This window comes from Hemiscyllium ocellatum, chromosome 31 (genome assembly GCF_020745735.1).
Source record: "Hemiscyllium ocellatum isolate sHemOce1 chromosome 31, sHemOce1.pat.X.cur, whole genome shotgun sequence".
Lineage (NCBI taxonomy): Eukaryota > Metazoa > Chordata > Chondrichthyes > Orectolobiformes > Hemiscylliidae > Hemiscyllium > Hemiscyllium ocellatum.
Genome location: NC_083431.1, coordinates 12,403,949 through 12,430,176, shown reverse-complemented (window position 1 = coordinate 12,430,176; position 26,228 = coordinate 12,403,949). Strand labels below are relative to the sequence as shown.

At 43.3% G+C, this 26,228-nt stretch overlaps 1 protein-coding gene across 6 annotated transcripts in view; it reads left to right on the top strand.

The window, feature by feature from the left end:
• nf1a (neurofibromin 1a) overlaps positions 1–26,228 on the top strand; it is a 323,930-nt gene that overhangs the window by 278,989 nt on the left and 18,713 nt on the right. For all 6 annotated transcript variants that reach the window (XM_060848387.1, XM_060848386.1, XM_060848383.1 and 3 more), the window contains 7 exons: positions 249–350; positions 5,855–5,995; positions 9,207–9,333; positions 15,173–15,304; positions 16,081–16,216; positions 17,233–17,390; positions 25,461–25,583. In XM_060848387.1, coding sequence (XP_060704370.1) covers positions 249–350; positions 5,855–5,995; positions 9,207–9,333; positions 15,173–15,304; positions 16,081–16,216; positions 17,233–17,390; positions 25,461–25,583 — 919 coding nt within the window. The remainder of the gene's footprint in view (positions 1–248; positions 351–5,854; positions 5,996–9,206; positions 9,334–15,172; positions 15,305–16,080; positions 16,217–17,232; positions 17,391–25,460; positions 25,584–26,228) is intronic.

Here is a 26,228-nt window from a genome sequence, read left to right as displayed (position 1 = left end):
CCTGTATCCCCTTACCTCTTTATCATATTGGTGAAATTGAGTTTGACTGGACCTCACCTCGTTTTAAATGGTTAACATGAAACCACTCTGTAAAGGCACTGTCACCCAGTGTTTGTAACCATTTAGCAGAAATGGACATGGAAGTTTCCTGCCACTGCGGTCACTCACTTGAGTGAAAACAAGTGTGTATGGTTTCTCTAACAAAGTCTAATAACTAACAATTATGGCTTTTGTTTTTGTGTACACAGGGTCTAGAGAGTTGCCTGAAAGGTCCTGATAACCACAACAGCCAAGTTTTGATAGAAGCAACTGTCATTGCACTCACTAAGCTCCAACCACTGTTAAACAAGGTAAATGCAAAATGCAAGCAAATGGTTGTCAGAAATGTCATCTGCAAAGAAGAAAATTGTAGGGCCTGGGGCATACATCAATGCTCAGCTGTCTTTTCTGTCTTTAAATACATATTTTTCAGAAGTGTAGATCCTACGAAGTTTATTTGTCAAAAATATAACAAGCTTAAAAGCAAAAGATGTAAATGAAGATCAGAAAAACAAGTATGTGTGTAATGTAGCAAGGACCCACGGACAGCAAAGAGATGTACAGAACTGAAATGACAGTTGTTGATTAAGTTGAATTTCACTCTGCCTTAGAGTTACATTGTAAGAAAATACTATGTCATGTTTGTCTTCCTTTCAAAAGACCAGAAGCGTTGTGTGTAAACCATAGATGAAACCATAGCAATCTTGCCTCTGATTCACAATGTTTTGGATTCATGCTGCACTCACAGAGCACAGAAATGAATGCTAGTGATCCTTTGTGGTCCTTGGAGAGAGCTACGTTGATGGAGATGCTATCTTTTGGGTGAGACACAGGCCCGCTCTCTGTTAGCTCCCTCAACTCGACATGCAAAATCCCATTTCACGATTTTTAAAAAGAGCAGGGTTGACCCTGCATACCTGGCCAATATTTACTCCTCAATGAATGTCATTAACACAGTTTGTTAAGACATTATCAGACTGCTGTTTGTGAGTTTTCTGTGCGCAAATTGTCTACAGCATTTCCTAAAATACACCCGTAACCACGCGACTAACTTGAATGAGTTTTGAGATTTTCTGACGGATGTGACGGCATAGGAGAATGCAGAAAAGAGAACAGTTCTAGAGAGATTAATCTTCGGTTAATCCTTGGATTGGAGAAGCTGAGGGCATTGTCTGTTGAATAACAAAGAAGTTGACATGAGATTTGCTAGACGTTTCAAAATGATGAGAATGGGGCACAGCAAATGGGCCAAAAATTGTTCCCATTACTGGAAGGATCAAGGACGAGAGGATATCAATTAGGAAGCACTGGTGACTTAGAGTCATAGAGATGTACAGCACAGAAACAGATCTTTCGGTCCAACCCGTCCATGTCGAACAGATATCCCAACCCAATCTAGTCCCACCTGCCAGCACCCGGCCCATATCCCTCCAAACCCTTCCTATTCATATACCCATCCAAATGCCTCTTAAATGTTGCAATTGTACCAGCCTCCACCACATCTTCTGGCAGCTCATTCCATACATGTACCACCCTCTGCGTGAAACAGTTGCCCCTTAAGTCTCTCTTATATTTTCCCCTCTCCCCCTAAACCTATGCCTTCTAGTTCTTGACTCCACGACTCCAGGGAAAAGACTTTGTCTACTTATCCTATCCATGCCCATCATAATTTTGTCAACCTCCCTAAGGTTACCCCTCAGCCTCCAACCCTGGCAACATCCTTGTAAATCTTTTCTGAACCCTTTCAAGTTTCACAACATCCTTCCGATAGGAAGGAGACCAGAATTGCATGCAATATTCCAACAGTAGCCGAACAAACGTCCTGTACAGCTGCAATATGACCTCCCAACTCCTGTACTCAGTACTCTGACCAATAAAGGAAAGCATACCAAACGCCTTCTTCACTATCCTATCTACCTGCGACTCCACTTTCAAGGAACTGTGAACCTGCACTCCAGGTCTCTCTGTTCAGCAACACTCCCTAGGACCTTACCATTAAGTGTATAAGTCCTGCTAAGATTTGCTTTCCCAAAATGGAGCACCTCACGTTTATCTGAATTAAACTCCACCTGCCACTTCTCAGCCCATTGGCCCATCTGGTCAAGATCCTGTTGTAATCTGAGGTAACCCTCTTCGCTGTCCACTACACCTCTAATTTTGGGGTCATCTGTAAACTTACTAACTGCACCTCTTATGCTCGCATCCAAATCATTCATGTAAACGACATAAAGCAGAGAACCCAGCACCGATCCTTGTGGCACTCCACTGGGTCATAGGCCTCCAGTCTGAAAAACAACCCTCCACCACCACCCTCTGTCTTCTACCTTTGAGCGGTTCTGTATCCAAATGGCTAGTTCTCCCTATATTCCATGAGATCTAACCTTGCTAATCAGTCTCCCATGGGGAATCTTGTCAAATGCCTTACTGAAGTCCATATAGATCACATCTAATGCTCTGCCCTCCTCAATCTTCTTTGTTACTTCAAAAAATTCAATCAAGTTTGTGAGAAATGATTTCCCACTTACAAGGCCATCTTGACTATCCAGATTAGTCCTTGCCTTTCCAAATACATCCTGTCCCTCAGGATTCCCTTCAACAACTTGCCCACCACCGAGGTCAGGCACACCGGTCTATAGTTCCCTGGCTTGTCTTTGCCACCCTCCTTAAACAGCGGCACCATGTTAGCCAACTTTGAAAAACTTGGTTACAGCGCAACTATTTGGGATGTGAAATGTACTGACTGTGTGGTGGAGGCGGATTCAATCATATCTTCGAAAAGAAAATTAAATCATCATTTGAAGTGAAGAAATTTGAAGAGCCACAGGACATGCAGTAAACGTTTGGTTTAAAAGAATTGTGCGACTTGGTTGTGTTTTCTCTCCAGGTATTTGCAATCTTTAAAGTGAAATGATTCTGAAATATCCATTAGGCTTGCTCGGAGTTTCTGGATGAGGACAGTTTATAAACCATCGAAGATATGTAGATGTCATAATTTTGGTTGATATGGAGGAAAATCCATCAGAAGATTTTAAACTGTAGTAATCAGGAGCGTGTAGTTTATCATGAAACTACAGCAAAACCGTATGTGTAATGTAATGCTATTAAAGAGTTAATACCAAAATGCAAATCAGAATAAGACTTATACACTTAATGGTAAGGTTCTGGAGAGTGTTGCTGAACAGAGAGATCTTGGAGTGCAGGTTCATAGTTCCTTGAAAGTGGAGTCCCATGTAGATAGGATAGTGAAGAAGGTATTTAATGTGCTTTCCTTTTTTGGTTAGAGCACTGAGTACAGGAGTTGGGAGGTCATGTCGTGGCTGTACAGGACATTGGTTAGGCCACTTTTGGAATATGTGTGCAATTCTGGAAGAATGGACGTTGTGAAACTTGAAAGGATTCAGTAAAGATTTCCAAGTATGTTGCTAGATTGGAGGGTTAAAGCTATAGGGAGAGGCTGAACAGGCTGGGGCAGTTTTCCCTGGAGCATCAGAGGCCTGAGGGGTGACCTTAGAGGTTTATAAAATCATGAGGGGCATGGATAGGTGAAACAGACAAGGCCTTTTCCCTGGAGGTGGGGCGAGTCCAGAACTAGAGGGCAGAGGTTCCAGGTGAGAGGGTAAGGATTTAAAAGGGACCTAAGGACCAACCTTTTCATGCAAAGGGTGTATGGATGAGGTCCCAGAAGAAGTGATGGAGGCTGGTACAATTACAACATTTAAAAGGCATCTGGATAGGTATATGAATAGGAAGGGTTTAGAGGGATATGGGCTAAGTGCTGGCAAATGGGATTAGATGAATTTAAGATATCTGGTTGGCATGAAAGATTTGGAACAAAGGGTCTCTTTCGGCGCTGTACATCTGTGACTCCTGTAACAGTGGATTTGAATGGAAAAAAGGAAGAATCCTTTTCCATCTGAGTAGTTAATGGCTGATGAGAAAAATTATCAAGATGAGACATTTAAAAACAAGCCTTCACAAAAATATCAGACATCTTTAGAAATGATACCATCTTTATAGAAAGCATAATGACATTATAAAAATTGCAATATGTAGTCAATTACTGTATGAGCAGAAGACAAAATAAATAGAGGAAAGGTATAGTCTTGAGGATATACTATGAGGATTATTTGGACAGCGCACTCAACTAATGAAGATTGAAAGAAAGTCCAAGTGTTCACCAAGAAACACCAAGAATTCTTGAGCGTCTCCTTAGAACTGAGGAGAGCAAGAGAGAGACAAAGGAAGAAATACGCCAAATGTTTCGGAAACAGAAGCATGTTTGTGATTGCAGAACAATACCAAGATGTTGGCCAATTCGAGAGCCATGAATGTCGATTTTACAGGGAATGATGGACCAAGAAGCAGGGAAATGGGCTTGGGTGGCTTGTTCTTGCAGAGAGCTGGCACAAACCTGATGGGCTGTATGGTTATCTCTTGTGCTGTGAGCTATTCTATAAATGCACATGAAATCCTGAAAGCATCTGGAATTAGAATCAACTTATGATTTTGATGGAGTAATCTTCCTGGTTAGACATTTGTAAGGTTTGTGAAAACTTGTGGTTAAAGAATTTTGTGTTTCTGCTTTTCTGTTGAAGCATTGCTACCTGTAATGTTTGCAGCGGGGAGCTAGTGGCCCAGATACCACACAAACTAGGCCACAAGCTTCAACTCCCAAACCACCTCTTTATCAGGGGTTTCTGTAGTGTGTATGTGTCTGAAGGTATGTGGGAATACAGTGTCGCCATTATGCACTGCCTTTTCATATTCAATCCCCAAGTGAAATTACTTCTTGTTTTATACCTCAGCAAAGGGCATCCGAGCTAAGATTATGATTAAGTCATTTGCTTGGCAACTTCATCTGGGATCAGGTTGTTATGTACAAGAGCCAACCCAAAACCAAGAAAAAAACTTCAGTCAATGCATTTTACTGATCTAAATGTGCTCGCTCTTTTCTTTGCAAATAGGCCGTTTGTCTAAATGGCGACAGATTGGGAAAGAGGGAGGCACAATGACATTTGGGTGTCCTCATACACCAATTGTTTTTAAAGTAAGAGTGCAGGTGCATTGGGCAGTGAATGAGGCAAATTTGCTGTTGGTTTTCCTCGTGAAAGAATTAAAGTATAGGAGCAGGAATGTCTTGCTGCAGTTGTACAAGGTCTTGGTGACACAACACCTGGAATATTGTGTGCAGTTTTCTTTTCTTTCTCTGTGGAAGGATGTTCTGAAAATGGAGGGGTTGCAGTAAAGGTTTACCAGACTGGTATGGCAGGCCTAAAGTATGAAGAAAGGCCAGATTAGTTGGGACTGTATTCTCTGGGGTTTAGAAGAATCGGGGAGGATCTCTTAAAAACTTAGCACTTTGTGGCGACTGGGCAGAGTAAACACAGGTAGGATGTATCCGATGACCAGGAGTTTGGTTGCCACAGTTCAAGGGTATTGGTTGGCCCTTTCAGGCTGAGATGAGGAGAAAATTTCTTTGACTCGAGAGTGGGGAACCTGTGAAATCCATGGCCACAGAAAGCGGTTGAGGTGAAAACATTGAATGTTTCAAGAAGGAGATGGAAATAATTCTTCGGCATCAAGAGAATCAAAGTGTATGGGGTAGAAGCACAGCATGGGTATGAAGTTGGATGACCAGCTCCAAGTCAAGCAGCTCCAAGGACCAAATGGCGTGCTTCTTTTTGGATATTCTGTGTTTCTGTGACTGGAAGCTAGGTCTACCTTTTGTGCATGTATATCTGTTCAGCAAACATCAACTGTAGAATTAATTTAATGGAAGCTTTCCTTCACTGATGGCAAACCTTTCCTCTAAAAGGACTCCAACATGCACAAAGCCCTCTTCTGGGTGGCAGTAGCAGTGTTGCAGCTGGATGAAGTCAACCTGTACTCAGCTGGGACCGCATTGCTGGAACAGAACCTGCACACATTGGACAGTCTGAAAGTCTTCAATGACAAGGTGAGGTGACTGCTCAGAATGTGTTTGTGCTAGTTTAAATGCTTGTGGCAAAACATAATATGTCATAAAATATTTGCTGCTGGACCCATGCATTCCCTGCATTGGCAACTTAATTCCAACAATGTCTCTATGTCTTCCCCTCTCTGCTTGTCTCTCTCTCACACGCACACACACTCACACTCACACTCTCTCTCTGTGTGGCTGTCACTGTGATGCCCTCCCTCTGTCTGTGACACGCTCACTCTCTCTGTCTCTGTGACATGCCCTCTCTTTCTCTCTCTGTGACTCTTTTCTCTCCCCCTCTCTCTCTCGCTCTGCCTTCCTCCCTCTCTCTCGCTCTGCCTTCCTCCCTCTCTCTCGCTCTGCCTTCCTCCCTCTCTCTCACTCTGCCTTCCTCCCTCTCTCTCGCTCTGCCTTCCTCGCTCTCTCGCTCTGCCTTCCTCGCTCTCTCGCTCTGCCCTCCTCGCTCTCTCGCTCTGCCCTCCTCGCTCTCTCGCTCTGCCCTCCTCGCTCTCTCGCTCTGCCCTCCTCGCTCTCTCGCTCTGCCCTCCTCGCTCTCTCGCTCTGCCCTCCTCGCTCTCTCGCTCTGCCCTCCTCGCTCTCTCGCTCTGCCCTCCTCGCTCTCTCGCTCTGCCCTCCTCGCTCTCTCGCTCTGCCCTCCTCGCTCTCTCGCTCTGCCCTCCTCGCTCTCTCGCTCTGCCCTCCTCGCTCTCTCGCTCTGCCCTCCTCGCTCTCTCGCTCTGCCCTCCTCGCTCTCTCGCTCTGCCCTCCTCGCTCTCTCGCTCTGCCCTCCTCGCTCTCTCGCTCTGCCCGCCTCGCTCTCTCGCTTTGCCCACCTCGCTCTGCCCTCCTCGCACTCTCTCTCTCTGCCCTCCTCGCTCACGCTCTCTCTCTCTGCTCTCCTCGCTCGCTCTCTCTCTGCCCCCCTCACTCTCTCTCTCTGCCTCTGCCTCTATCTCATTTTCTCTCTCTGTCTCTCTCTCTCTCTCTCTCTCTCTCTCTCTGTGACATGTTCTCTCTCATTCTGTATCTCTTCTCTGTCTCTCTCTGACTCTCCATATATTTTCACTTAAAACTAATTTGTGAAATCATTGAAATATCAATAATACTTGGGCTTTTAAGGTAGCTGTATCCATCAATTTTCAGCTGTTTTTGTCATAGAACAGTACAGCGCAGAACAGGCCTTTCGGCCTTCGATGTTGCACCAACCCTTGTGAACTAATCTTAGCCCATCACCCTACGCTGTCCCATCATCATCCATGTGCTTATCCAAAGACTTTAGTGTCATATGCAAACTTACTAACCCATCCACCTATGCCTGCATCTAAGTCATATATAAAAATGACAAACAGCAATGGCCCCAAAACAGATCCTTGTGGCGCACCGCTAGTAACTGGACTCCAGGCTGAATATTTTCCATCAACCACCAATCTCTGCCTTCTTACAGAAAGCCAGTTTCTAATCCAAACTGCTAAGTCACCGGCAATCCTGTGCCTCTGCATTTTCTCCAACCGTCTGCCATGTTGAACCTTATCAAAGGCTTTGCTGAAGTCCATGTACACCACGTCAACTGTCCTACCCTCATCCATGTGCTTGGTCACCTTCTCAAAAACTTAATGAGGTTTGTGAGACACAACCTGCCCTTGGCCAAACCATGTTGACTATCTGCAATCAAATTGTTGCTTGCTAGATGATTATAAATCCTATCCCTTATGATTCTTTCCAAAGCTTTGTCTACAACAGACATAAGGCTCACTGGTCTATAATTACCTGGGCCATCTCTATTGCCCTTCTTGAACAAGGGCACAACATTTGCAATCCTCCAGTCCTCTGGCACTAAACCTGTATACAATGACGATTCAAAGATCATAGCCAAAGGCTCCAACACCACCTCCCTAGCTTCCCAGAGAATCCTCAGATAAATCCCATCTGGCCCAGGAGACTTGTCTACTTTCACACCTTGTAGAATTGATAGCACTTCTTCCTTACTAACCTCAATCCTTTCTGGTCGAATATCTTGTATCTCATTCTTCTTCTTTACAATATTCTCCTTTTCCTGAGAGAAACCCGTTGAGATGCATTAATTTAGCACCTCTCTGATCTTCGCAGGGTCCACACACAATTTCCCGCTTCTGTCTTTGACTGGCCCTATTCCTACCCTAATCATCCTTTTATTTCTCATATATCATAGAAAGCTTTAGGGTTCTCTTTTGTTCTACCTCCTAAAGACTGTTCATGTCCTCTCTTTGCTCTTCTTAACTCTCTCTCTCTTTAAATCCTAATCTGTAACGCTCCATCGCCTCATCTGAACCATCTTGTCTCATCGTCACATGAACCTCCTCCTTCCACTTAACAAGAGATGCAATTTCTGTAGTAAACCATGGTTCCCTTACCTTGTCATTTCCTTCCTTCCTGCCTGACAGGCACATGCCTATCAGGGCACACAATATCTGTTCCTTAAACCACATTTCGATTGTTCCCATCCCCTGCATTTTGCTCCCCCATTCTTGCCCAATCTCATTATACTTGTGTCCCCCCCCACCCCGATAACTCTTGCCCTTTCCATCACAAAACTAAACAAATTATGATCACTGTCTCCAAAGAGATCACCTACACCTGGCCTGGTTCATTACCAAGCACCAGATCCAGTGTGGCCTCCTCTTTTCGACATACTGTGTCAGGAAATCCTCCTGCAGACATTAGACGAAAACTGATCCATCCGATGTACTTGGGTTGTAGCACTTCCAGTCAATGTTGCGGAAGTTGATGTCCCCCATAATGCTTGCCGTATTCCTTTCACTCCAACCTAAATCCCTGGAACTCTACGGAGGCCTATAGCAAAACTCCCAGCAATGTGACACCACCTCTCGTGTTTCTAACCTCAGACCATGACCTGGCCTTAATGAATGTGAAGTCCAGATTAGTCGTCAGTTCAGTCATTTCACTAGTAGGTATCTACAAACTACCAAGGATTTACCGTGATATGTGGATGGAAATTTGAGCCCAAGTGTCAGTGAATTTTGCAAAGTGTGTCTCTCCAGATAGCGTTATGATTCAAAAAGAAAACTGAGAGGCAAAACCAGCATCAATCGGATTGTGCTGACAAACCCCGAGGAATCCTGTCAGATTTTGTGAATGTAGTGACTTTCAACAGTTGTGGAATGGGCAACCCTATCCTGTTTACATGGTAATATTTTTCTTACCTCTTCAGAGTCCAGAAGAAGTATTTATGGAGATTAGAAGGCCGTTGGAGTGGCATTGCAAGCAGATGGACCATTTTGTGGGCCTCAATTTCAATTCTAACTTCAACTTTGCACTAGTGGGACACCTGATGAAAGGTGAGGACCATTCCTCCAATTGCTGATTCTTAGAATTATATGCCAAATGAATTGTAAACTGCGACTGCAGAAACTGTCAAGAGAGGGAACATTCCATCACCATTCATTGTAGCACATACAATCACATATAAAGTTGTTGAGTCTTACTGCCTGGAAGTGACCCAGAAGACCATTCAATTATCCTGTTCTCCAAAAATAAGCAATGAACGTGACCTGGATGCAACCACCTCATTTCCTGAGACCGACCAAATAGAATATTTACAAAAGAAGTCTGCTTTCAGTGTTACTTAGTTAAGGATGTAGAAATTTTTAATTTAAACTTTGTTTTCACCCTCATGTCTACCAATAGCAGCACTATTCTGACCTCCTCCATCTGATCAAAGCATGACTCTAACTGGATGTCACTGCTGTGATCATGTCAATAATTCATAAGACCATAAGACATAGGAACAGAACTGGGACTGTTCAGCCTATCAAACCTGCTCCGGTATTGATCATGGTTGATAAGTTTCTCAATCCTAACCCTTTCTCCCCATAACCCTTGATAGTCAAGAACCTATCTATCTCAGTCTTAAATATACTCATTGATCTGGCCTCCACAGCCTTCTGTGGCAGTGAATTCTATAGATTCACCACTGTCTAGCTGAAGAAGCTTCTCCTTGTCTCCGTATTAAAAGGTCTTCCCTTCACTGCAGACTTTACCCTCAGGTCCTCGTCTCTCCTCCTAATGGAAACATCTTTCCAACATTTACTCTGTCCAGACCATTCAGTATTCTAAGTTTCAATTAGATCTCCCCCCTCATCTTTCTCAACTCCCAAGTATAAACCCAGAGTCCTCAAGTGGTCCTCATGTTAAGCTTTTCGTTTTTGGGGCCATTCTCATGAATCTCCTCTGAACATGTTCCAGAGCCAGTAAATCCTCCCTGAGGTAGGAGGCCCAAACCTGCATGCAATACTCCAAATGTGGCCTGACCAGAGTCTTTTAGAGCCTCAGAAGTACTTCCCTGCTTTTATATTCAAGTCCTCTCAAAATCACTGCTGTCATTGCATTTGCCTTCGTAACCACTGACTCCATCTGCAAGCTTACATGGAGAGAATTCTGGACTGGAGTTTCCAAGCCTCTTTGAACTTCAGACTTCTGAATTTTGTCCCCATTGAGAAAATAGTCCATGTCTCTACACTTCCGACCAGTGTGAATGACCTCACTTTGATTGTTGTGTGGAGAATGTTGGAGAAGTTGCACCCAAATATTGGCCCAAATCCTGGAATGCTCCCCCAGATGTCATTGCTGGTGTTTCCACAGCACATGGACTGCGCCGGTTTAAGAAGGCAGCTATCCACTACAGTCTCAAGGGCAACTATACATGGGCAATTAATGCTAGCCCAGCCAGTGACATCCACATCCCAAATCGAGTCAGATTGCTGGTCTATTTGCACATTGCTTATGTTATACATTGTTTGCATGCCATATTTTTGGATATGGCTGAACATAACTGGATGCATACAGCAGTCCTCTTCATTAGCAAGAGATTAGTGAAGGCAATGATCTTTGCAGCTCGGCCTTAACCCGATATAGTATGAGTCACTACAGGAACCATGGTGTGACCTCGTTGAGGAAGCCAGACATTTAACAACTTCAAGAAAGGGATCTCTCAATCATGTTTATGAAGGGAGTGGTTAGCTGTGTTATAAAAGGCATGATTTTAAGGCACTGTGAAAAATCTCATTGAATGTTTCTACATTCATCCCCCTAAGATTGATTTTAGAACTTTTACATTGGATTGAGAGCTATCTCTTCCCTTTCCTTGTGAAGGCAAGTAGATCACTCAGCCAACTTGATAAGCAGTAACATTTGGTCAGATATTTGGTAGACTTCCTGCTTTACAAAGTTAAATGTTCAGAAATTCAACCCTGTTATGAAACCAGATGGGTTCCTATCTTGAGAATTTCTGTCAGAATGGATGAAAACTGTGCTGTATGTCTCTATGACTCTGACTCTATTACTACTTTTACAAGAAAAGCATCCCTAACACACTGTCTCCTGCACAGAGCCCGAGTGAAACTTGAATCAATTATTTTAATAAATTTAGTTGACCCTAATATCAAGCAATTGATATCTTTATATCTGGTTGTATTAGTTTGAGGTGTCATTCCCCCCTATAGTATCTAAATAGACTTCTAGTTTAATAACTTTATTAAACTTATATGGTTAGTACGGTTAAGGAATTATGTTCTGATAGGTTCATTGCTTCATTCTTTTACAAAGCCAAAACTTTAAAAAAGGACAGAATGCTCTCAAAGAAATAGCAAACAAATACCCAAAATGTTTAACTGAGAGTCTAAGGTCTGAATTATAGACCTGAAGGGAAATTTGGACTGTGTTGTATGTACGAGGAAGGAGAATTTGCTGCAATGGGTAACACACCTGACTTTCAGTCAGAAATGCTGGGTTTGAATTCTACCACAGGACTTGATATAAAGGAAGCTACGTTCATAACTGAGTCAAACAGATTGGTGACCAGTCTGCAAATCTTTATAACACATGACGATGGTAGGCAGTCAACAAGGGAAATACTTATGGGGCAGCATGTAATGGAAAGGAAACTCGAGCCATATCTGGCACATGACAAAATGTTTGTGAAGTGCATGTGTCACAGCAACCAGGCTCCCGGAGCAATCTGTAACATCAATTGTGAATTGGCGGAGACAGAGTTCATTTGGTCTGCTCCACTTTTTTGCAGCATTCTACTAGAGATATTTAATTTAGAACTGGTTAGCTTCGAACAAACAACCAAAAGTGAATTGCATCTGTGGCAAATATTTCCATGCCATAGATGTATTTCAGTCGAGAGTGCAGTGGTGGAAAACCCAGCAGGTCAGGCAGCATCTGAAGAGCAGGAGAATCAACGTTACGCCCAAAAGGTTGTTTCTCCCGCTCCTTGGATGCGGCCTGACCTGCTGTGTTTTTCCACCACCACACTCTGACTCTGGCCTCCAATATCTGCAGTCCTCACTTTCTCATGGGTGTATTTCGGAAGCTATAATCTGCTTAGTTTATTCAATTTCCAACAAAGAGAATGTGTTGTTGTTACTGACATAATGTCTTTATAAATCTGTATAGGCCAACTAATTGTGCCTCTAATCCATGTGAATTTTGACGTCAGATATTGACGGGTAAAGAGCCTACGTTGGTCTGGCTATTGAGGGAATGCAGCATAGTTCACGAGGTCAATTCCTGGAATGGTGGGACTATCTTATGTTGAAAGATTGGAGCAACTGGGCTTGTATACCATTGAGTTTAGAAGACTGAGAGGGAATCTGATTGAGACATATAAGATTATTAAAGGATTGGACACTCTGGAGGCAGGAAGCATGTTTCCGCTGATGGGTGAGTCCTTAACCAGAGGGCACAGCTGAAAAATAAGGGGTAAGCCATTTAGGACAGAGATGAGGAGAAACTTCTTCACCCAGAGAGTGGTGGGTGTGTGAAATGCTCATGCCCCAGAGGGCAGTGGAGGCCCAGTCTCTGGATTCATTTAAGAAAGAGTTGGATAGAGCTCTCAAGGATAGTGGAATCACGGGTTATGGAGATAAGGCAGGAACAGGATACTGATTGAGGATGATCAGCCATGATCATCATGAATGGTGGTGCAGGCTCGAAGGGCAGAATGGCCTACTCCTGCACCTATTGTCTGTTGTCATGCTGATCAAGGGGGAAGCGATGGTCTTCTATCATTATCACTAGATTGTTAATCCAGAGACCTAGGTAATGTTCTGGGCGACTCAAGTTCACATCCCTCCATGGCAAATGGTGGAGCTTGAATTCAATAAAGGGATCTGGAATTAAGAGTCCAATGGTAGGAAAAGCCTTTCAGAAAGGAAAATTGTCCTCCTTACCTGGTCTGGCCCACATGTGACTCCAGAGCCACAGCAATGTGGTTGTCCCTTAACTGTCTTCTATGTCATGACAAATAAGCAATAAATACTTTTTTTTTCTTGCAACACCCATATCCCATAAAGAAAAAATAAAATCCAACCGAAATTCCAAGATTTCCAAGCATCTTCTCGCTTAAGAATTCTACACTGGAGAACCCAAAACAAAATGCTTGCCACGTGCTAAGATCTTCTCCTCTATGGTCATAGAGTCATAGAGATGTATAGCATGGAAACAGACCCTTCGGCCCAACCTGTCCATGCCGACCAGATATCCCAACCCAATCTAGTCCCACCTGCCAGCACACGGCCCATATCCCTCCAAACCCTTCCTATTCATATACTCATCCAAATGCCTCTTAAATGTTGCAATTATACCAACCTCCACCACTTCCTCTGGCAGCTCATTCCATACATGTACCACCCTCTGCATGAAAAAGTTGCCCCTTAGGTCTCTTTCATATCTTTCCCCTCTCACCCTAAACCTATGCCCCTCTAATTCTGGACTCCCCACTGGCCTCTACTATGGCAAGATGATGGTGAGGATCTTTTCAGACAGTGTCTTCAACTTCCTGAATTGTTTAATTAATGTCAAAGTGAATCCTTATCTTTTCTTGAGACGGACTGACCTTCAGCTGCGTGGAGTGATCCCATTGGAAATGCTTTCTCATGCATCTTCAGCTTTGGTCACTTCAACCAGGGATGATAATTACAGTTATGACAATTGTACAGTATATTACACAATTTCTTCCTTTTAATTGCAGATTTCTTTCTGCTAACAGTGAGCAATTTACGCAACTTGAAGCAAAATTTGTGATTTTTTTTAATCTTGCCATTTCTGCACCTGCAATTGTAGAATGCTTATTAACAGACACAAAATTGCAGCCTCTATGCCAGTTTATAATTAACAAATTATTCAGCCTTAGCATTTATCAAACTTGTCTTAAGTCTGTACTCAATGACCAACTCTAAGCCAGGGACGCAGTAGTAACACTACTGTTGGCCTGGATGCTACGGGAAGACTGAAGATCACTGATAAATTAACACTGACCACTGCTGAAAGCATGCATGCATATAGGGCAGGATTGTACTCGATTGTTGTACTCTTGGATCGCATATTTTAGGAATGAATTCGCTTAGTTGGCTGGACGGCTGTTTTGCAATGCAGTGTGACACCAACAGCATAGATTCAATTCCCACACCAGCGGAGGTTACCCTGAATGACTCTCCTCTCGACCTCTCCCCTCGCCTGAGGTGTGGTGACCTTCAGGTTAAACCACCACCAATCATCTAGTGAGGAAGCAACCCTATGACTGTGTTGACTTTACCTTTTATATCTTACTATACATCTTGTAACCCACAGAGTTCTTGGTTGAGGTTGTGGAGAGTTTTTATTTAGCAATGTAGCAGCATACCATAGAATGAGGTCACTTCCAGACAAGACAGAAGTGGTCAGAGAAAATATTAGCAAGAAATCTTACAAGTAAAATGCTGTAAGTTAAATTGAGCTAACCTCAGAAAGCACTGCCGACTGTATAAATGGCAATTCAATGTTTCAAACATTGGTTTAATTACGTTTTATTGAATCAAGTTTGAATGTTTTGACCCAAGTTATAGCTTTAACATGATTGAATAGTTTGCATTCAGTCTTGCCTGTTAGTCAAAGTTTTAGTCATTGTTGCTTTTGCATCAGATTTGGAAATGTCTTTGATAGCACAGACAAATTTTGTGTTTATGCCTTCACTTCATGGTTTACCTTATAATAACTTGATGTTAATTTGAACTAATTGCATGTGTACTATCATTTCTTAATCTGCAAAACTCAATTTGCTTTCAGAGCTTTTTAAACTTGGCTCAGAAGCTATTCAAGAAAAATCTGAAGACTTCCTTTTTCCCCCCTCTTTAGGATACAGGCATCCATCTCCCACCACAGTAGCCAGAACAGTGAGAATATTGCACACCTTACTCGCCTTGGTTGGCAAGCACAGAAACTGCGACAAATTTGAAGTTAACACTCAAAGTGTGGCCTATCTTGCTGGTGAGAAGCTGTTTATTTACCTAGGTGTTAGCAATTGAATCTGTTTAGATTTTCCCTAATATAATTGGAAGCTTGTTCATTTAGCCATCTAGACTTTGTGAAAATGTCAGTAATGTAGGAGGTGCATTAAATACTCTGCTCCTGTAAGACATTCAAGTTTAAAACAAACAGCTAAAAATTGACTATCGAGGATCGCCATGTTTGTGAAGACAACACAACCGTATAGATCAGAAAATCACAGGTATTTTTCCCAGTGTTAGGTAACAATAAGAGGATATTAAATGGTGTTCTCTTGTAGAAGGCACAATTAATTCTGGATCCTTTGTGAGAAACTGTTGAATGGGTTATCAGGTGAAAGCATGTTAGCTCAGCCATGGTCTACTTCAGCGCTCTGATGCTGTTGAGTCTGGTGTCTCAAGAATTACCATGTGGAGGTATGAGAAAATAGGTGGTCTCAGTGGACCCATCCCCATGAGGCAACTAGCAACAAAACTTACATTGCAGTGTGCGCACCCTCTGAAGGGGAATGCAGTATTCTGACATCCTGATGAAGGGCTTATGCTCGAAACATTGATTCTCCTGCTCCTCCGACGCTGCCTGACCAGCTGTACTTTTCCAGCACCACACTCTCAATTCTGACATCAATGTCAGGTAGCGCCAGTATTTCGCCAGTATTTGTCTCTGACTTAGTGAATCGCAGGGTTAATGCAGTCTTGACTGACTCTAATGAAGAATGGTCTTCACATGCAAATAATTTTAAAACTATTTACCTGCAGCCTTGCTGACCGTTTCAGAGGAGGTGAGGAGTCGGTGCAGTCTGAAACACAGGAAGTCTCTCTTAATGTCTGACATTTCCATGGAGAATGTGCCAATGGATACATATTCCATGCACCATGCTGACCCAAGCTCCAGGTATGTACATATTCAGTTTATTGTTTCTTTGTTTTTTGGTCCTTGTCTGGCTCTGTTAATCTGTTTATCAGTTGCTGGTAACATCTGGAAAGCATGACTCCCCATCTGCAAAACCTAACTCCCAACAATTGCTAGTCTCTCTCACCAGATAACCCACCTCCAACCTGGTCTGCTTTTATTTGAGTCGTGAATTGAATAAAATGTAAATCCTCTTTGCAATCGATATGTTGACTGAGTTTGGGATAGCTAAATAAACATGATGGAGAAGGGATAGCCCTGCTGTTTGGGTTAAATGAACGGAGATAGGATGGAACTTTTTGTGACATAGAAACAAGCACAAACCAGCTGAGCCAAATGCCCTGAGATTAAGCAGTGCATTCACTATTTCTGTGATGGTGGGCTTGTCAGCTTGGAAGTGGACTTGAGGCTGAGTGTAGTGTGCTGTCATCATCATACACAACAAAGCCAAGATTGTGCCTGCTGTTGGACTCAGCCATTTTACAAACCACTTCTTCTGATGATATATTTGGATGAAATAAGGGTGTAAAGTTGGATAGTATTTATACAGATGCAAATTGATGGCACTTGTGCCTAAACTTAAGATTAGTGAGTTCTGTAATGGAAACAATTCAACTGAGAAACTGCTCACTGGAAACAATCAGAGTTTGCTTAATCCCCCTTGGCGATCTGTGAGCTTGCAAGACATGAAACAGAACTATATGAAAACAGTCAGTTTCACAACTGCCAGGTTAAAAATTTCCTAGTGGGTTTACAAGTCTGAGTTTTTAAGCTGTGTTCTGGGCTAAGGTCTCCAAAGTTAAAACTATCAAAATAGTTATCTTCATTCATATTTTAAAAAACATATATCACTTCTACTCTGATCGTGTAGTTTGGTACAATAGAGGATGTGTTGCTTCTTTCTGACATCTCTTCACTGACAGGGTGGATAGGTTCAACTGTTTATAGCAATGTATCAAAATGGAGTATCACCTGTTTTCTTTAAATTCTCTTTACAGACCTTTAAGAGAGAGCCAACCGTGGGTTTCACCCAAGACTTCAAATAGAAATTTGGCTGCGAATTACCCAACAATGGGTCAAATTAGCCCCAGGACACGCAAATCAATGAGTCTGGACATGGGGCAACCTTCTCAGGCCAAATCTAAAATAATGCTAGGTAAGAAAGCACAACAACAGTGAACACCATAAGAATATATATGGGTGCTGAAGTAGACCATTCAATCCCTCAAGCCTGTTCCACCATTCCAGTGCAGCTGTGCCTTTTCATGCCACTTCTACAGCTTTTGATTTACTCGGCATTCAATTGACTTCTTCATTTAAGTATACTCAGCGACTGAGGGCCCGTGGCGCTCTATGGCCGAGAATTCCATTTCTTTGAACTGGGATTTTTTTTTTCCTTATTGCACTCCTAAATCACGTGGGGATGCCAGTGTTGGACTGGGCTAGACGGGGTCAGAAGTCACACAACACCCGGTTTAGTCCCAACAGGTTTATTTGAAATCTCAAGCTTTTGGAGCGTTGTCCCTTTGTCAGGTGAAGTGAGGAGAGGCACACAGGCACAGAAATTATAATTCGATCAAAAGGTGTAAGTGGAGTGTCAACAGCCTGAATAATAATAATAGGTGATCAAAAGAGTCAGATAGTGTGGGTAAAGTGTCAGCAGCTGAATTATAAGTGAAGGGATGACTTTTAATCCAAGGACAAAGGAACCTCGATTATCAGAACGAGATGGGCGGGCACTATTTCATTGGAATAATTGATTATTCGGTTAATTGATTTAATGCCTTTCCTCTACAACTCGGAGTTTTCTGTTAAGTCTGCTCCCCAGTTCACAGTGCCCTTGCTCCAACCCTGTCGAGCACCACCGGCCCCCTGTCCACCTCCCAACCCTGTCCAACAATGTCCTCCCGTCCACCCCCGCCCGCCCCTCAACCCCATCCAACACCACTGTCCAACCCTGTCTCCCTTCAACCCCCACCTGCCCCTGCCCCCTGTCCTCTGTAATTGAGCTAGAGAGATAATTACAAAAAATTAAAACTAATGTGATGCTGGAGACAAACCATGTAACTGGAGTAACATGATGGGTGAAAGAATGGCATGCAAATGGTCTAACCAAAGTGACAAATAATCCACAAATTAAGGTAGAGAGATCTTAAGTTATCAAGGTGATGGTGTCAAAACAGAATACTAAGGAAGATTTTACAGATACAGAACAGTATGTTGGAGCCACGTGTAACACAACGTGAACCCAAAATCACAGTTGAAGCAGTCTTCATGGGTACAGTACTTGGCCATCAGTTTCTGCCTGGCGATACTGTGTATCTTGAAGGCTGCCTTGAAGAACGCTGACCTGAAAATTGGAAGCTGAATGTCCCAGACCACTGAAGTGTTCCCTGACTGGGAGGAAACATCTCTGCCTGGTGATTGTTGCATGATGTCCATTAATTCATTGTCATAGCATATGCGTGGTCTCGCCAATATACCATGCCTCGAGCATCCTTGTCAGCAGCAAATGAGTTGGGCAACTTTGGCTGAGTCATGCGAGCATCTGCCATGTACTTGGTGGGTGGTGTTCCCACCTGTGACAGCGTCCATATCAGTACATGTCGAAATGTGGGAACACCATCTGAGTACACAGCAGATACTTGTCACTTTGGCAGACCCTTGGCGTGCCACTCTTTTACTCATGTTATTCCAGTTATTTGGTTTGTCTCCAGCACCACCTTTAGTTTTAATTTTTTGCAGTTCTCTCTCTGGCTGAATTAATCATATGAAAGGCCATCCCTTCGCTTGCAATTCAGCTATTGACACTTTACTCACACCATTTGGCACTCTTGATCACTTCCAGGGGCGTGTTATTCAAGCTGTCAACACTCCATTCTCACCATTTGTATGACCTTTTGAACTCTGATTATAAATTCTGTGCTTGTCTGCCTTGCCTCACTTTGCCTGGCGAAGGGCAGTGCCCCAAACATTTGAGGTTTTCGATAAACCTGTTGCACTAAACCTGGTGTTGTGTAACTCCTAAATGGCAACTCCTTATTCTGAGACCATGAGGCTGGGGCTGTTTTCCCTGGAGCCGTCGGAGGCTGAGGGGTGACCTTTATAGGGGTTTTATAAAATCATGAGGGGCATGAGTAGGATAAATAGACAAAGTCTTTTCCCTGGGGTGGGGGAGTCCAGAACTCAAGGACATAGGTTTAGGGTGAGAGGCAAAGATATAAAAGAGACCTAAAGGGCATCTTTTTCAAGCAGAAGGTGGTATGTGTATGGAATGAGCTGCCAGAGAAAGTGGTGGCGGCTACTACAATTGCAACATTGAAGAGGCATTTGGGTGAGTATATGATTAGAAAAGGTTTGGAGGGATATGGGCCAGGTGCTGGCAGGTGGGATTGGATTGGGTTGGGATATCAGGTCGACATAGACGGGTCGGACCGAAGGGTCTGTATCTGTGCTGTACATCTATATGACTCTATTTCTGGTCTTGTAGGCCCCACCCAGGGATAATATTCTCCTAGCATCTACATGTGTTAAATCTCTTAAGAGTTTTATGTTTCAAGAACCCAGGGAAGAATTTGCTTTTCGGCCGCATATTGTGCTATTTATACAGATGTCCCAAAGCACGTCAATTTAATTCTGCTACTGTTGAACATTTGTGTACTGCCACATCCTGCAACCCATGCTGAACTGAATGAAGGATTACTCTGTTCTGTTTTAGTTTCTCTTCATAGTTGAGCAGACAAGTTACCTGCTTCTCTTCGCAAATTCCTGTGGGCTCATTAACAGTCTGCTGGTAGAGTAAAACTTGACTAATTTTACGCGGCTGTCAGCTCTGATTCCATCAATAGCACTCTTCCCTGAGTCACAAGGCTCAGGGTTGAAGTTCCGCTCCAGGTTGTGCGCACACAGATCAAGTCTGACTCTCCAGTACAATAATGAAGGGGTGCTTATGCTGTCAGAGTTCCACCTGCAGATGAGATGTTTCTCTGAGGGCCCATATGCCTACTTGTGTTGAATATAAAAGATTCTATGGCATTATTTGTAAGAGCAGGGAATTATCCTAATGTTTTTACCAAAATTATCCTTCCATCCACATCATGGACAGTATCCGGTGATGTGCAAATTGGCTGTCATGCTTCATGGCAGTGCTAACATACACTTTGAAAGTACTTCATTGACTGTAAAAATATTTTGAGACATCAGATAGACTTAAAAAGTACTATCTAAACATGTTTTCAAAATTTGTAAGCAATCATGTGAGTAGTGGTGAAAGTCTTCAAATATGTATTTGTGTTCACTGTGGTGATGTGGCTCAGCACTTCGGGTGGCTTTGAGTGAAGCAAGTCCAATTTGGTCAACTAAGTTTAATTCAATTTACATTGGAATAAAAATCTCCTCAAACGTTTTCTCACACTTTTTGTTCTGGGGTTTTCTGATGACTTGCAAATAATTTCTTTGAGTAATCAAATAATTTGGAAACTGTTTCCTTCCTTCCTTCCTTGTTTTTCAAGAGAGCCCTAATCATCAGCAATTGCTTGCAACATTGTCAGCAGCAAAAGAAAATTATTGTTTCCTTTTATAAAAGCAAATTCCATGGATACTGCTACCTGAAATTTAAAAAGAAAATACTGGAAGTATTCAGCTACTCAATCAATTATGCTGCGTTATCCATTCTAAGTGATTATTTGATCCTCTCCTGGGAGAGGTAACGGTGCAGTTGGATTGTCACTCAGATCTATGCAGCGTTTTGGGGACCAGATTTTGGATTCCACCAAGTTGATGGCAGAATTTGAATGTAATAAAAATCTGGACTGCAAAATCTAATGATGACTGAACTGATTGTCACCTTTTACAAAAAACAAACTGTCCTTTAGGGCGGCACGGTGGCTCAGTGGTTTAGATTAGATTACTTACAGTGTGGAAACAGGCCCTTCAGCCCAACAAGTCCACACCGACCAGCCGAAGCGCAACCCACCCATACCCCTATATTTACCCCTTACCTAACACTACGGGCAATTTAGCATGGCCAATTCACCTGACCCGCACATCTTTGGACTGTGGGAGGAAACCAAAGCACCCGGAAGAAACCCACGCAGACACGGGGAGAACGTGCAAACTCCACACAGTCAGTCGCCTGAGGCGGGAATTGAACCCGGGTCTCTGGCGCTGTGAGGCAGCAGTGCTAACCACTGTGCCACCGTGCCGCCCACACAAGTGAACACAAGATAGTTCCCTTGGCTAAGAGCTACGTCAGTTTGCACTGCTGCCTCACGGCGCCAGAGGCCCAGGTTCGATTCTTGGGCGACTGTCTGTGTGGAGTTTGCACATTCTCCACATGTCTGTGTAGGTTTCCTCCAGGTGCTCTGGTTTTCTCCCACAATTCAGGGATGTGCAGGTTAGCTGAATTGGCCACGTAAATTGCCCATAGTGTTCAGGCATGTGTAGGTTAGGTATATTAGTTAGGGGTGAATGTAGAGTAGTTGGGGAATGGGTTTGGGTGAGTTACTCTTCAGGGGGCAGAATGGCCTATTTCCACACTGCAGGGATTCTATATGAAGGAAAAATGCTATCCTTACCTGAACTGGTTTAGGTGTGACTCCAGACAATTAACCGCTCTCAAAACTGGCTCATCAATTCACTAAAAGTCACAGTGAAGGAATGGAACCACACAGACCACCTGTCATCGATCTAAGTGCTAGAAATAACAAAGCAATTTCTGATGACCATGCAAAGCCCTCTTTGCCACATGTCTGAGGGCAAGTAGCAACATTGGGAAAGCCGTCAGTGAGACAAGTCAAGCAGCAGTCTGGCATAATCATGCTCTCATCAAGTCTTAAAATGTGTCCGACAACGCCACCACCACCACCATCCCTGGATATATCCTGTCCCAGCAGCTGTGATGGCATGATGGTATACTGTAAGGAGGTAATTACCCTGGGAGTCCTTAACATTAACATTGGACCCCATGAAGTCTCATCAGATCAATCATGAGCAAAGAAATGATGTGCTGATTAAAACTTCCTCTCCACTCCAAAACTCCCATCCCCTGAGCAGAGCAATCAGTACCACTGCATGTTGAGCACCATGCAAAAGCAGAGGGTGACAAGGGTGCCAGGTGTACTCGATGTCCACCATCGAGTATGGCTCAGTAGGACCTCTCCTGGCCAAGTTAGTCAGTTCCTGATGGACATTGCTGCAGACTCAACGTAGCAGATTGTTTTGAGGGATCCAGCAAGAGGGGAAAACAAAATGATTTCATCCTCACCTATCTACATGCCATAGATCTATCTGTCTATGACAATACTGATAGGAGAGTGACCTTATGAAGACCAAGTCCCAGCTTCACCTTGAGGATACCCTCAAATGTATTGTACGGCACTATCAATGTGCTAAATGGGATAGACTTTGAACAGCTCTCGCAACTTAAGACTGGGCATCCATGAGGTACTGTGGGCCATGAACAGCTGCAGAATTGTGTCCCAACCCACTCTGTACCTCAGCCTGGTACACCCCCAACTCCTCAGTTACCAGAAAGCCAGGCATTCTATGGGGTAGATCATTTCTAATCAACCTGTTTTTAAGGTGTTGTTTCACACCTGTCAAACAAGTGGGACTTGAACATGGTTCTCCTGACTTAGAAGTAGGGACACTGCCGCTGCACCAAGGGGCCAGTTTATCAGAATGATCTCTTTCAACGTCAACCCAATATTGTGTTCAACATATTTAATCAGGGACATTATTTTGCCTGTTAGATATTTTAAATGAACTTGTTAGAATAGCCCTCTGGAAGAGGTGGAACTTGAACCTAGGCCTGCTTGCTCAGGTAGGGTCACTACCGTTGCACATAAGAGCCCAGTTCCTCAGGATAGTGTTCTCAGCTTGTTCCCTTCAATTACAACATCAATCACCTTCCTTCCATCATAAGGTCAGAAATGGGGATATTTGCTAATAACAGACTGTACAATGTTCAGCATCATTCACGAGTTATCAGGTATTGAAGCAGTCTCTGTCCAAATCCACATTTGGCCTGATAACTAACATGTTCATTTACACCACACAAGTACTAGGTAATGACCTTCTGTGACAGCTGGGTATCTAACTATCATCTGTTGACGGTTAGTGGTATAACCATCACTGAATATTCCACAATCAACATCGTAGTGATTACTATTGACCATAAACTGAACTGAGAGGAGAAAGTGAGGACTGCAGATGCTGGAGATCAGAGCTGAAAATGTGTTGCTGGAAAAGCGCAGCAGGTCAGGCAGCATCTATGGAACAGGAGAATCGACGTTTCGGGCATAAGCCCTTCTTACTGGACTAGCCGCAAAAATACATTGGCTTCAAGCGCAGGTTAGAGGCTAAGACTCCTGCAATAAGTTACTCATCACCTGACTCTGTAAAGCTTGTCCATCATGGACAAGGCACAAGTCGGTAGTAAGATGGGATATGCCACTCTGGATGAGTACAGATTTAGCAGCACTCAAGAAGCTTGACCATGTCCTGGACAAAACAGCCTGCTTGATCACTGCATCCCCAAAATCCCCTCCTCCCACCACTGATGGACAGTAATAGCAATGTGTGCCATCTAAAAGATACACTGCCGAAATTTACCAAAATCCTTTAGGCAGCACCTTCCAAGCCCATGACCACTCCCGTCTGGAAGGACTAGACCAGCAGATCTTTGGGAGCACCACCACCTGCCCTTCATTGTCATGACTTGGAAATAAGTCATCATCCCTCTCGAGTCAGTGGGTCACAGTCCTGGAATGCCTCATGACTGGCACTGTGAGCGTTCTTACATCATGGTCTGCAGCAGTTCACTGCCTGTTCAAGGTGGATGGGCAATGAATGCTGGCCCAGCCAGCGACACACTCATTCCCCTGGATTAATTTTAAAAAACACAGACCACCTGACTCTGTCTTGATTGCCGGATGATTCATACGCAACATAAGTGATTAGACAGATGTCCTCCAAATATCACGAGCACCTTCCCACCACCAGCCCCTAACTGAACGCCTCTTTATTTCCTACCTCACTGTATGGTTCTCAGACCCATTCCTCCACTCTCTGCAGTGATTTCCCCCTCCTGCAGTGGCCATCCAAAATATGAATTTTCTTCCTGTATCTCTGTGGTGCTATTTATTGCAGCAAAACGCACACTTTGTTCTTGTCATCTATATGTCTTGCCAAGCAACGCTGCTGTAGCAAATGTTCAGGACAGAGGAATTAAATGCATCTGCAGTTAGGTGTTCGATGAAATGTGGTTGAAAGCAATAGTACCCATTTATTGCCCAGCAGTGCAGTATCTCAGAAATCCCCATGTAGAAGTGAGCCATTAAATTGCTACTCATGTACAGTGACACATTTAAATGCATCATTCCCACACTCCATAACTATTCAGTAGCAGTATTGGAGCATAGACACCAATATGGGCCAGTTGTGCCAAAAAGCGTGCTATTTTTTGGTGAATACTATGCAGCAAAAGAACCAAGGAGCCAGCAATTAAACTAAAGGATTTACTTTGCAGGGCTTAGCTGTCCTTTGTGAGAGGGACTTCAGTTTCACAAATTGATGTATTGTAGAGCTGCATTGATCTACTGGCAGAGAGGAGTAAGATGCTGAATAAAATAGTTTCAGTAAAAGAGGAAACATCACGGTGAGGCTTGGAATCGGGAGGATGAGCTGCATAGGTGAAAATCAGTCACCAAACTGCTGTGTGCCTCTGGCTCTATAACAGTGCTGCAGATTATATTGTCCCTCCTCTCAATCTATTGCACTCAATTCTTCATTTGGGTTTTAAAATGATATATATTTTCAATTTCAAAGCAGCCTCTGAAAGCAGCATGGAGTGTTGCTTTGAACTTTCACCCCTGCACTGTTGGAAGGAAAGGAAAAAGATTCACCTTTAAGTGGTGCCTTACACAACCTTAAAACATCCCAAGAGTGGTTTATATCCACAAATCACTTTGGGAGCGTAATCACTGCTCTGTGTTGAGTAATCTGAAACTAGGCATCCCATTTTTGTACAACATGTTCCCAAAAGCAGGTTATCTTTTATACTGATTAGGAATATATACTGGCCCAGCTGCTATACTGAATGCCCATTCTCTTAGAATGGCCCTGCCAAGGGTTTGCCTGTATTCTTACACTACTGATTAAGTTTTCTTACCCAGAATTGTGGCACTTTACAACGTACAGGTCTGAGTGTTTTTGTGTTTTACAGGTACAAGAAAAAGTTTTGACCACTTGATTTCAGACAGCAAAGCACCAAAGAGACAGGAAATAGAATCAGGGATTACAACTCCACCCAAAATGAGACGAGTGGCAGAGCATGACTTTGAGATGGGTAAGTAGCAGACTTTTCATTTTATTTCTATCCTGTTTGAGTTCTCTGCCTCACTAACCTGTGTTATTAATGAGCAGGTTCCAGTTTTCTATCTTGTAGTTCCCCTAAATGCAAGCTGATTTTAATTATGTAACTTTTTATACAAAACGTGTTCTGACTTGCAATGCATTGTGTTCTTATTACTATTACCTATTGGTATTAGGCAATAGAGCACTTTCCATTGTCAGAATCAAGCACTCCCCCTGGTCCATTTTTGAAAAGTAGTGCAATACTCCCTCAACCCTGCTTCAGCTCTCCACTCCAAGTGACCCATTCTACACCACTGTGTACTTTGGGCATTTCACAGATAGTTTAATCTTCTGTTATGCTTGCCCTGTTTTTCTCATTTTGCCTTCCTAGGTATTATTCAATGAGTCCAGGTATTCAACTGTCTCATCCAACAGACCTGTTTTGCACAGTGGGCAGTGAACTTTAATGAGATCTTTGAACTCAGCATTATTGTCCAGCATGATCACATCCTTAGCTGTTGGAATTTGTAGTGGATAGCAACTAGGAGCAGGGAACTCTTGAGAATTTTCCTCTCACTCACCCAGGATCATGCACAAGATGGGGATTAAACCTAATATCTTGACACAGTTGCAGTGT